Source organism: Ambystoma mexicanum, chromosome 3p (genome assembly GCF_040938575.1).
Source record: "Ambystoma mexicanum isolate Mex_15411 chromosome 3p, UKY_AmexF1_1, whole genome shotgun sequence".
NCBI lineage: Eukaryota > Metazoa > Chordata > Amphibia > Caudata > Ambystomatidae > Ambystoma > Ambystoma mexicanum.
In genome coordinates this window covers 854,073,572-854,086,393 of record NC_090925.1, presented here as the reverse complement: position 1 = coordinate 854,086,393, position 12,822 = coordinate 854,073,572, and the positions used below count along the sequence as shown (strand labels likewise).

At 49.7% G+C, this 12,822-nt stretch overlaps 1 protein-coding gene across 13 annotated transcripts in view; it reads left to right on the top strand.

Moving 5' to 3' along the window:
• INO80E (INO80 complex subunit E) overlaps positions 1-12,822 on the top strand; it is a 657,413-nt gene that overhangs the window by 275,393 nt on the left and 369,198 nt on the right. For all 13 annotated transcript variants that reach the window (XM_069651976.1, XM_069651985.1, XM_069651983.1 and 10 more), the window contains one exon: positions 12,435-12,510. In XM_069651976.1, the coding sequence (XP_069508077.1) occupies positions 12,435-12,510 (76 nt within the window). The remainder of the gene's footprint in view (positions 1-12,434; positions 12,511-12,822) is intronic.

Here is a 12,822-nt window from a genome sequence, read left to right as displayed (position 1 = left end):
CAACAATTGCCTCGATTGAAAAAAGATGGTCAATACCATGGGATTACAACGAAATTCTGAACATAATCCAGAAACTAAATATATCAAGAGCACCAGGCCCTGACAGTCTCTCGAACGCTGTAATAAAAAGAAACCTAAAATATGGGCGGCCTTTTGCATGGAGATCTTCACACTGATTAACAAAAACAACGCTATCCCAGAGACATGGCAACTGGCTACCATCATACCAATTTATAAACCAGGTTCGACCAAGCAACCTACAAATTACTGACCCCTGGCCCTACTATACCCTCTGCGGAAAATCTTCACAAATTTACTGCTGATGAAACTGAACATTTGGGCCAAACAAGCTCAACGCCAGGCGGTCAGGCAAACTGGTTTCGTGAAAAACGTAGGGACCAATGTCAATTTACTGATCATGAATTTACTGAAATATGAAGCAGCCAGGAATAAGACACAAATATACGCTGCATATGTGGATTTACACCTCGCATTCGACAAAATCAACGGAGACATTCTATGGTCGAAACTCGAGCAATGGGGCTGCCCAACTGGAACCTGTAAAACAACTTTATTCAAACACAAGAATCCAAATCAGAATGACTTCTGACAAACTTATTACAAAAATGATACGAACATGGCATGGATAAAAACAAGGATGTCCACTGGCAGCAGCCCTACATAACCTCTTCACATCGGACACAAGAGGAAAACATCAGCTGTCCACAAACGAATCCGCCAAAACTCAATGCAACTGCCATACCTTGTCTAATGTACGCTCAGGATATTATTCTTTTGGCGAAAACTCCCCGTGGCCTGCAGATTGCTTTAAACAAACTCCAAAAATATATGGACACGAATGAACTGGCAATCAATGTCACTAAAACAAAAATCATGACACTAAACCATCATTCGGGAAGAAAGCAGAAACACCACGCTTTATACATACAAAAACAAAAACTCAACAAGTCCGAACGTACAAGTATTTGGGCATCTGGATCAACCAACCTCTAACTGAAAAAGATTGGTCTCTAAATCTGACATCTAAGGCTCAGTCCTTGGCGTGTCAGGGATTGGTTATACACAAAAAATATGGCACATTTTCCATCAAACCGGTAGTAGCCTTCTATAGGCAGAAAGTGATTGCTATACTAACCTGTGGCGCAGAAACAATGATAAACATAGACTAGACCATCTGGGAGCAAATTGAGGCTATCTACTGGAGGAAAGTTCTTGCATTGCCACAATCCACTCAAATGCCACGAATAAGATACAAACTCAGCTTGCAATCATTGAAATCGATTGCCATGTGGAGAACCTTTGATCTCTTCCGAAAAGTGATTAGCAACTCCAACATACCAGCGTTCGACATACTGAGAACCGTAGATCTCAAGGCCAATGATGTCATGTTGATAAAGTGGAAAGTAGAAATCATGCAGATGTGTTGCGACAAAGACATATCCATGGAGATGCTAATAAACAGACCCCAGAATGCAAAAAAACATCTTGCACGGCTTGATTGGACAGAGACTCTGGAACGGAAGAATCGTTATAAGCTTAACCTACAATGTGACGGAGAAGTCGGAGCCTTGAACCAATTACCACACTACCTCAAACTGTTCCCAGACTGTCAAATTCGGGACACATTCCTGAGATTGAGACTGAACTTGCTTCCCACTCGAGAGATCATGGTGATAAAGAGCCAAAACAGAGAAATCAGCCGAGCATGTTGATATTGCAGAAAGGAAGAGATGCCAGAAACCTTATTCCATATTATTATGGAATGCCAAGCCCTCAATCATCTCAGCTTGACCTTTAGACACAAGTACTCGAGTGCCCCGAATGTACTTGAAGCAACCGAACGTTGGTCCCAAATACTAATGGGCAACAACAGAAGAACGGTAACTGCAATAATACATTTCTGGACGATTATCTCGACCGTTGATTTCAGTTTGGCATCGTGAAGAAAAAAATGACTCTAATGATTTGTATAAATGTGCACCCATAGCGACCATAAGGCACAACGCAGTTACAATGGTCCGATGGCGACCAAAAGGCACAGTAAAATCACAATGGTCCGTTAGCGACCATAAGGCACAGCGCAGTTACAATGGTCCGTTAGCGACCATAAGGCACAGCCCAGTTACAGTGGTCCGTTGGCGACCATAAGGCACGATACAATAGACTTGCAAGGGATAACACGGTGTTGCCCCAATAGTACTGAGGTAGTATAGTCAGCTGTAGTAAAACGGGTAGGGTCTAAAGTGACCATATGGCAAGATACAGATCAGTATGGACTGATAGCGATTATAAGGTACAGCATTGATCATGGGTAGGTTGTAGGTGACCCTAATGCGCTAAACACATCAAAGGATATAGTATCTAGGATACAATGCACACGAGTTATGAATAGGCCAAGGTAGCATAATCAGGAGGCAACTGTATGCAATGGGGCAAGGTGGTAGTTATGCAAATAGCGTGGGGCGCATATCATAATAGGCAGATGTGGTAGTACGGAGTGAAACACATACCAGGTTGGAAATAAGTCAAGATGAAGTGCTGGATAAAGATGTGGTCCATGGAGATTATTTCCTGTGCGAGTAGAATTTAACAGCAGTTGTGTACTCACAGGTGTTGTTCGCCGATAGCGGGATGAAAACTGCTCCTCCGACTTTGCAGGAGGTTTCACTCTGCAAGGCTAGTGGCGCAAAGTGGCGAACAGGGGCACACAGGAAGGGGCCTTGCTCACTTGGGCCTTCCTCAAAGTGGGCCGGCTTCCGCCTGCCGGTGGCCTCTGGGGAAGAAGTAAGGTGTTGCTAGGCAACACAGTAAACAAAAATGGCGGCGACCATCTTGGATGCGGGAACTCGTGTCGAAATGCACATGATTACGGGTGCCTGCGAAAGGAGACACGGCGTAGTGCGCACCGCCGGTGGGCTTCAGGCTCAACGGGCGGATGAATCAGCTGGAGCGCTTCCATGCGCTTCTGAAGTTTACTTCAGTTGATGCACGGCTGCTCCTGCAGTCCTTGTTGTTGATGGGCGGCAGGACGCTGAAGGTGCATCGGGTGCATGGTGAGGGGGCTCCTGCCCTCTCGAGCGTCAGGATGAAATTGGCGAAATGGGCAAACAGGAAGGGTGCTTATCCCCTGTTTGTGTAGTTATGTACATTTCGAATTCTGTCAATTGTCTTGCTGCGGTGTGTATCTCGGGCTGCCTTAACCAGTGTTTTAACTGTATATATTTGTATCTATCCGTTTCCTTCACACCCAGTTGAGCTTTGCACTCCTCAAATGTCGCAATCTCTCCTTCTCACACCATGTCTCCCGCCTTGCTGCACCCATGTTTTGCCCATTGTCTAAATTTGCCCTTTGCCATCTCCGGGGTAAAGCTTGGATTCCCGAACAATTGAGTAAATGGGGAGGAGTGTGTAGAAAGGAATCCTTTCTTTAGCCATCCATCCCGTATGTTGCGTGTTGTTCTAAGGACCATACGGCGTCTTGAACTCAGTGGCCTATCCTTCCCAGGTAGCCACAGTAACCTGGCCAGTGGACAACCCACCACTGCCCTGTCCATCCGTGCCCAGTCCTTTTCACTGATTTCTGTATGCCATTCTCACACCACTCTCAGTTGGACCGCTTAGAAATATCTATTTATATTTGGCAAACCTAGCCCTCGTTTTATTCCTTTGAGTCATAAGCAGATCTAGAGCTACGCTGGGCTGTTTATTTTGCCAGATGAATGTAGATATAGTGTTCAGCGCCATAAAGAACGACTGCAGGACTGCAATCAGAAGGGTTTGGAATGTATAAAGTAGTCTGGGGAGGGTCACCAATTTGACTATTCTTATGCACCCCAGCCAGGAGATACTGAGGGGGGTGGGGTGGAGTGTCCATCTCGAAGAATTTTCCTGTGTTTTCTTTGGAATCCCCGGGTAGTTGGCCTAAAGTAACATGGATATCTTGCTAGTCTGTTTCTTCACCTAGGTATGAAATACTACCTATAGCGGTACTGAAGGGGGAGCACCTTCGCATGGCCATGGATTGTTCTTCTGATAGGCACAGCTCCAGCAGTTCTAACTTGGTCATGTTTATTTTAAGCCCTGACATCTTTTCTTGTTCCCCTAGGACTGCTATCAAAGCAGGGATTGAGGTTTCTGGTTCTGCAAGTGTCATCATATCGTCTGCGTATGCTGCTGTTTTGTGTGTTTCGCTACTGAAAGAGATACCTTTTATGTTTTTGTCTAATTTAATTGAGGCGAGCAGAGGTTCTAGGTATATTGCGTATAAGTGGGGGGAAAGGAAGCATCCCTGCCTCATGCCCCGCTCTATCCGTATTGTATCGGAAACATGTGAGTTGATGGAGAGCCTCTTCGATGGACCTTTGTAGTTGGCTTCCACCATATGACTATAGTTCTGCCCGAACCCATATGCTTCATTACTTGAAACAGATATGGCCATTCGAGGGGATTGGGTCCACCGAGGTATTCCATATCTATGACATGTAATCACCACAGCTGTGCTGCTTCGGAAACTTTTTTCGGCGTCTGCGCCGATGACATCGATGCGCCATCGTCGAGGACCTCGTCCGACGTCATCCGATGTGATAAGTAGGACGCACGATGCCGTAGCCTCAGTTCCGTTTTTTCCGCGTACGTGTAGCTTTGTGAATCTCGGTTAACGCCTCGACTCTTTGGAGTTCTGTTCTTCTCGGTTATTCAAACCTGTTCGTTTTTGTGAAAATCCTTCGTGTGAAGATGTCTTCTACTTCGTCTTCGACCCCGCGTCCTGGCTTGAAGAAGTGCTGGGAGTGTGGGTCCAAGATGTCGGTGACGGACTCGCACGACGCCTGCCTCTGGTGCCTCGGGGAGGCCCACGACACGGATGACTGTATCGACTGCCAGTCGCTCACGTCCAAAGCCTTACGTGAACGTAAGAAGAAGTTGTCGTTAGGTCGGGTGTCCAAGCCCCGGAAGTCGAAGTCTGCGGGGCTTTCGACGGATGATTCGAGAGGAAACTCTCTGCGTCATCGTCAGAAGTCTCGTGGGTCTCCTTCTAGGAGTCGGTCTCGCCACTCCTCAGCCTCTTCGAGGCATTCTCGGAAGCGCCGACACCGGTCGTCTTCCAGGTCCTCTTCGGAGGACTCTGCCCGGCACGTTGCTTACCCCACCAGCCCTGCTACGCCGGAGGAATGGGCTTCCTTCGGGAAGAAAATGCTGGCGATTCTCGAGTCGCAGGGTACTAAGCCGTCCGCGCCCCCGAGTGGGGTTGGTCGTGAGAGGTCGAGAGACACCGCTCGCAAGAATGGTCGGCACGAGTCACTGGAGAGGTCCCGTTCGGACAAGGGGACGCCCGTTCCAGGTCCCGGTCCTCGACGCGTTCGAGACCGTGTGCACCTGTGATGTCTTCGAGGAAGACATTGACGTCTGAGGCGTCGAGGGCGTCGACAGGCTTTCTCGAGGCTCCGGCTTCGAGGAAGTAGTCGAAGCCGTCGACGCTCAGGTCGTCGAAGGACACGCTCGGAGCTCCGGCTTCGAGGACTGTGTCGACGCCGCCGATGCTGGCGGCGCTGCATCTGACGTCGATGCCGATTTACTCGACGCCGATCCTCTCGGCGCCGATGCCTGTTCTGTCGACGCCGGCGCCGATTCACTCGACGCCCTCGACACCTTTGGTGTCGGAGGTACCCTGTGGAACGGGGAAACCCCTTAGGAAGGCTCTGGTTAAGAGCAAGCACTCTCGGGTGCCTTCTTTTCGCCACCTGGAATATATTTCAGAGGCGGATGAGGATTCTGATGGCCTGGTTCCTAGTCAGGTTCCAGATGAAATTGTCTCGGGCCATAGTCAGTTTGACGATTTGAGGCAGTCACTGCATGATGCCAGTGGACTGGACACCTCTCCGGAGGTGGAGTTTTGTAGGCCTGAGCCTGGCTCTCATGCCGATTCCTCGTACCGACGCCTTATGGCTAGGGTTTCTGAGTACTTGGGATGGTCTGCCTCCCCAGGGGAGTTTGTGCAGGATGATCTCACGGACATCCTTGATGTTGGTCCCCCAACTGACCCGGTACTGCCGTTCCATATGGCTTTATAGAGAAGGGTGGCGGCGTCTTGGACTGCTCCGGAGAGTCTCCCGGCGGTGGGCAGGTCCTTGTCGCGAAAATACCGTCCAGCCAGTAGCGACCCCTGCTACTTGACCAGGCACCCCACTTCGGAGAGTTTGGTGGTGCAGGCGGCCACGGCCCCGGCAAAGCAGGCGTCGTACCCTACCATCCCTCCTGATAGGGACGACAAATGTTTTGATGGCTGGGCGAAGAAAGTGTTTTCTACTGGTGGTGTGGCGCTTCAGGCGGCCAACTCCATTTGTGCCTTGTCTCGTTTCACACACACTCAACAGCTGCCAATGGGTTTAACTGTGTTGCGTTAGCGGCTGAACATATTCCCGAAGGGGACGAACGGGATGGTTTCCTTGCTATGGTCCACGATGGTACGGATGCCATGTGTGAGTCCGTTCAGTCGGGTTTGGACATGGCTGAATGCATCAGCAGGTCCATGGCGGCGAGCACCGTGATACGCAGGTTTGCGTGGTTGCGGAAGTCGGGGTTTGCTCCTGATGTGCAGTCCCGGCTCCTCAACATGCCCTTTGACGGTGAACACCTTTTTGGCAGCAAGGCTGACGAGAGCCTTGAGAGGTTGCAGACCTCAAAAGCTGCAGCAAAGTCGTTGGGCGCTACAGTTCGCCAACCTCCGCCTTTTCGTCCTAGGGGACAGCAATGGAGGGGTGGTTCCTTTCGCTATTACTCATCCTTCAGTAAAGCGAGAGGAGCTGGCAGTCAAAGAGGCCAACGCAGGGGTACCAGAGGTGGACGACAGGGTACCCGTGGTGCCAAGGCCGCTCGGGCAGTTGCCTCTTTGCCCTCAGGTAACGCCGCAGCCGCTACCACTCAGTCATGAGGCCATGTCCCATGGTTCGCCGGTTGGGGGAAGGCTGGCGCAGCATCTTGAAGAGTGGCGTGCCATTACTTCAGATGTGTGGGTTCTGGAGATCATAACCCACGGCTACTGTCTTCCCTTTCGGCACAGGCCTCGCGACAATCCACCGGGGAACCTCTCTTTGCAGAGTCCGGATCCGCTCCTTGTGCAGGAAATTCAAGCCCTGCTGGAGAAAGGCACCATAGAACTGGTGCCTGTAGCGGAGAGGAACAAGGGATGGTATTCTCCTTATTTTTTGGTTTCGAAGAAAGACGGGGGATTGAGACCCATCATGGACTTGCGCGGTTTGAACAAACTCCTCAGGAAGGACAAGTTCAAGATGGTTACTCTCTCTCAAGTCCTCCAGGCCCTTCAGCTTCAGGACTGGTTGGTGTCTCTCGACCTCAAGGATGCTTACTTCCATGTACCGATCCATCCCAAGCACAAGAAGTACCTGAGGTTCACGGTTGGCAACTCGCACTTTCAGTTTCGGGTCCTGCCGTTCGGATTGACCTCCGCCCCGAGGGTTTTCACCAAGCTCATGGTGGTGGTGGCAGCGCATCTCGGGCAAGGGGGGATTCACGTCTACCCCTACCTGGATGATTGGTTGATCAGGGGGAGCTCTCCCGAGCAAGTCCTGGATCATCTGTCCGTCACCTGCCACTCCCTTCACAGGCTGGGCTTCTCCCTCAATTTAAAGAAGTCCCATTTGACGCCAACACAGCGGCTCCAGTACATCGGAGAAGTGCTCGACACTTCCCTGGGGCAGTGTTTCCCTCCCCAGGTGAGGGCTCTTCACATTCAGCAGATGGTGCACAAGTTTCAGCATGCCCAGACGCTCCCAGCGTTCGAGTTCTTGAGGTTGCTCGGCCTCATGGCATCCTGCATTCTTCTGGTGCCAGAGGCTCGCCTGCGGATGAGATCTTTGCAGTGGGCACTCAAGATGCAATGGTCGCAGTCCTCCGGCAGGGTGTCGGACCTGGTTCAGGTGCCGCCCTCGGTCGCCCGGGACCTTCTGTGGTGGGCCGTCGAAGGCAACTTGATGAAGGGGGCTCCATTTTGGCTTCCCTGGCCGGAGGTGACGATCGTGATGGATGCATCCCTCACGGGATGGGGCGCTCATGCCAACGGGCTGACAGTCAGCGGTCGATGGTCTCCGTCGGAGTCCAGACTCCATATCAATCTGTTGGAGCTGAGGGCCATCAGGCTAGCCCTGAAGGTTTTTCTGCCGACTGTGCGAGGACAGAGTGTCCTGATCCTGACGGACAACACAGTGGCCATGCACTACCTCAACAAAAAGGGGGGGCAGGGTCACTTCTTCTGTGCAGTGAGGTGATGCAGCTCAAGTTCTGGGCCATCCAGCAGGAAGTTTCGATCTCGGCAGTTCATCTGGCCGGAGACGAAAACGTGACGGCGGACGCTCTGAGCAGGCAGAGCACGATCTCTCACGAGTGGGAGTTGGCTCAGGAGATTCTCCTGGACATCTTCGCCCTTTGGGGTACCCCTCAAGTGGATCTCTTCGCCTCCAGTGTCAACCGGAAGTGCGAAAGGTTTTGCTTGCGGGAATTTCCTCCAAAAGGAGCCTTAGGAGAGGCGTTCGTGGTGGAGTGGTCATTCCCACTGCTGTACGCGTTTCCTCCAGTCCCCGTCATCCCGCAAGTGCTGCGGAGGTTACGGAAGTTCGGTTCTCGGATGATCCTCATTGCTCCGGCGTGGGCTCGGAGGATGTGGTACCCGGACCTTCTCGACTTGTCCATCTGCCCTCCACGTCGTCTTCCCTAGCGAGACGATCTGCTCTCACGGGAGGGGGGTCAGGTTCTCCATCCAGAGGTCAGATCCCTCAACCTTCACGCTTGGCTTCTGAAAGGTTGAGGTATAAGGATTGGGACCTCCCTGAAGACGTGATGGAAGTGTTGCTTTCGGGCCAAAGGCCAGCAACAAAGTCTCTGTACCGTTGCCGTTGGCGTAAGTTCTGCGACTGGTGCAGAGTTCGGAATGTGGATCCTTTTGCATGTGACATCCCCATGGTTCTGTCCTTTTTAATTTCTTTGGCCCACAGGGGCTTGCAAGTGGGTACCATTAAAGGTTACCTGGCGGCGCTGTCCATCTTTAAGCGCTCGTCTGAAGAGTGTTCTTACTTTAAAATCCCTTTAATTTCACAGTTTCTGAAAGGGCTCACTAATGTGTTCCCTTCGTCACCTTTCCTGGTGCCCGGTTGGGATTTAAACCTTGTTCTTAAGTTTCAAATGGGTGCTCCGTTTGAGCCTTTACATTCCTGCCCTTTGAGGCTGTTAACTCTGAAAACTGTGTTTTTAGTTGCGGTTACTTCCGCTCACAGAGTGAGTGAGTTACAGGCACTTTCAGTTAAGCCACCCTTCACTGTATTTCACAAGGACAGGGTTGTCCTTAGAGTTCGTCCTTCTTTTTTTCCAAAGGTAGTGACGGAATTTCATTTGGCCCAGAAGGTTGTTCTTCCGGCATTCTATCCTCCTCCGCATCCTGGTAAGGAAGAGGAGAGGCTCCATAGGCTTGATCCTAGGAGAGCTTTAAGCTTTTATGTTTCACGCATGTCCCGGGTCAGAGTGGACGATCGACTCTTTATTGGTTACGCTGGAAAGCGTTTGGGGCAAGCTGTGACGAAACAGACTTTGTCTCGCTGGATTATTTTGGCCATCTCGGAGTGTTACCGCTTGGCGGGTAAGGACCCACCGGCTGGCTTGCGGGCCCATTCTACCAGGGGTATGGCTGCATCTACTGCCCTGCAGAGGGGTGTTCCTATTCGCAACATCTGTGATGCAGCCACCTGGGCTTCAGTACATACATTTGTACATCACTATTCCCTCGATTCCATCCGAGGACAGGATCTGGCCTTTGGCAAGGCGGTCCTTTGCTCTGCTATTTGATTGGCAATTCTAAATTTTGATTCTAAATTCTTTCCCTCCTCCTTGCTCTGGTACTGCTTTGGGAGTCTGTCATAGATATGGAATACGTCAGAGGACCCAATCCCCTCGAAGAACAAGTTACTTTCTTACCTGGTAACGTTCTTTCGATGGGATGGTCCGACGACGTATTCCATATCGCTCCCTCCCTGCCTTCCCCGCTGCAGAATTTCTTTTGCGATTGCAGCTTACGTTCTGCAAGGCTTTGTGTCTGACTGGCAGTTGACTAATGTCGCACGTTCTGGGGGAAAAAACTACAACTGAGGCTACTGGCGTCGTGCGTCCTACTTATCACATCGGATGACGTCGGACGTCGGAGGAGGTCCTCGACGACGGCGCATCGACGTCATCAACGCTGGACGCAGACGCCGAAAAAAGTTTCCGAAGCAGCAAAGCTGTGGTGATTACATGTCATAGATATGGAATACGTTGTCGGACCATCCCATCGAAAGAACGTTACCAGGTAAGAAAGTAACTTGTTCTTCTACCCTATCAAAGGCCTTTTCGGTATCCAAAGATATAAGTACCGCTGGGAGCTGTTCAACTTCTAATTTCTCTATAAGATGAATAACCTTTCTAGTGTCATCCCACGTTTGTCTCCCGGTAATGAAACCTGACTGGTCCTGACCAATCGCAGTTGGCAATGTGTTTTTTATTCTTTCTGCCAATTTCCTTGTGTATATTTTAGCATCTGTGTCCAACAACGCTATGGGCCAGTATGAGCCGCAACTCGTTAAATGTTTTTTTGGTTTCCCAAAGAGGATGACCTTTGCCTCCAGCATGGAGCGTGTTATTCGCCTCTGTTTGCCTGAATGAGTAATATAATTTTGTGAGAAATTGCGTTAGGTCCCTACTCAGTATTTTATAAAAGAATGCTAGGAATCCATCTGGGCACGGCGCTTTGTTACTGGGGAGATGTTTAATAATTTTCCCTACTTCCTTCTCAGTTATGTCTTTTTCAAGAGAGTCCCTATCTTCTTGGGTCACCTTAGGCATCTGGGGCCTATCTAAGTTATTGGTTAAAGTAAGTGGCCAATTCTGGGAGGGGGTAGGGTATTTAAGTCAGCCTGTTTGTGTCTGTAGGTGTGGGTTAGTTGGGTGAGGACAGGAGGAGCTGGAGGACGTCCAAGAGTCCAGTGAAGGCAATAGCGTTTTGGAGTGCAGAGGATATTGTTAAGGAGGGGGGGTCTGTAGATTGTTTGTTTGAGAAAGGAGTGTGAGCGGTAGAGTGGGAGTGGGAGTAGGAGCAGTAGAGTGGGGTGGTAGTAGGTGGCGAGAGTAGCGAGCAAAGGATATTAGTAGTAGAGTGTGAGTTAGTTAGAGAAGGGTGAGCAGGGCACCATATCCTTGGGAGTGCCTGAGGGTTAAACGGGGGCTAGTACAGAAGGTGAGACGGGCACCATATCCCTGACGGGTTTGTACTAATTAGAGGGGTGTGCAGAGCACCATATCCTTAATTAATCTGGATGGTAGTAAGTAGAGCGAGGTAGTGGTAGTAGCGGAGTGGGATCAGTATTCGAGGTAATAGCGTGAAGAACGACAGTGAGTGGGAGAAAAGGAGTAGCTATCGGTACAGAATTGAAGAGGAGTTAAGATTAGAATAGTACGGGCAAGGAAGTAGAGTCAGAAGAAGGAGGGAGAAGAGGAAACAGGTAGAGTAGTAATAGGAGCTATCAGTTGCTATAAGAACAGGAGTGAGAAAGGAAGTAAGATAGAAGGGTGGAGGTGGAAAGGCAGAGTGAGAGATTGTAAGGGACAGTGACGTGGTGGGAGAACAGTTGGAAGGGATTTGTACAGCAAAGGGTCAGGGGTGAGAGGTTGTGGAAGGAGTGTACATGACGCTGGCTGAAAGAAGGCATCATTCCCCATTTCCCAGCAACTAACCATTAATAGATTGGAGAGGGAGAGTTATAAGTTCTCTAGGGTGTCAGATAGCCAACGACTTAGGGAGAACACCTTTAGTTGTAGTGAGAAGAGACAGTTAGGGGTTACCAATCAGTAGACTACGAACAACCTGCTAGGCATGTCTGAGGTGTGGTCTCAAGCCGGGGGAAGTCTAGAGAGGAAAGGGTCGGCCCTAGCACCAATATTCCCAAATCCCTTAAAACCCCCAAGAGATTGAAGAGAGGAATTAGCCACTCTGACAATTGAGATTTTAAGTAAACACCCTTGCATTTTATTCAGCGACGGCGTCGTTATTTGTGGTGGACCATCACATCACACCTGGCACAATTGAAGAGCAAGAACCAGTCTTGTAGTGGTAAATGGCTGCATTGACTTGATCTAACCCTTGCAAACTACAATCCAAACTACTTCTAAATTGGTATTCAGATCATGGCAGGAAAAATAAAACTGATATCGAGCAACAGTTAACTTTTTTTCTCCTTCCAGTTGTTGGTGGCATTCTGTTTATTTAAAAATGACAGTGCTTTCACTGCAATTTATCGTACGGTAATGGCAATGGCACATATTTTTTAAATCTGAAGGTTGTTGCAGTAAACTACTTGGTCAACTTTTTTCTTCTTTAGATTCTGATGCCACAGCCTCATCAGACAACAGTGAAGGTGACGGGCCTAAATCCTCTGATCTACTCACGCCCAAAAGGTTAGCTGTCTTCTTTTCTATTTTTGTGTCTCTTTGAGAGAGCATTACCTGTCACCCAGAGCTAATATATCTGAAAAACGCACTAACATAGGTTTGAGGTGGAAAAAGGATCTGTGGTGCACGTTTTCATAATTTGTTCATTGGGTGCTCGGTGCATCTTGTACCACAAAACAATGTTGCCATCTTGCATGAGTAAGTCTGCTGTCCTCTATGCCCTGCCAATAAACCCTCTGAGGCAAGTGCATTATGTTACAACACTCCAATAATGCTCCTTACTAAGTGAGACATAGTGAATCTGAGATTGACGGAACC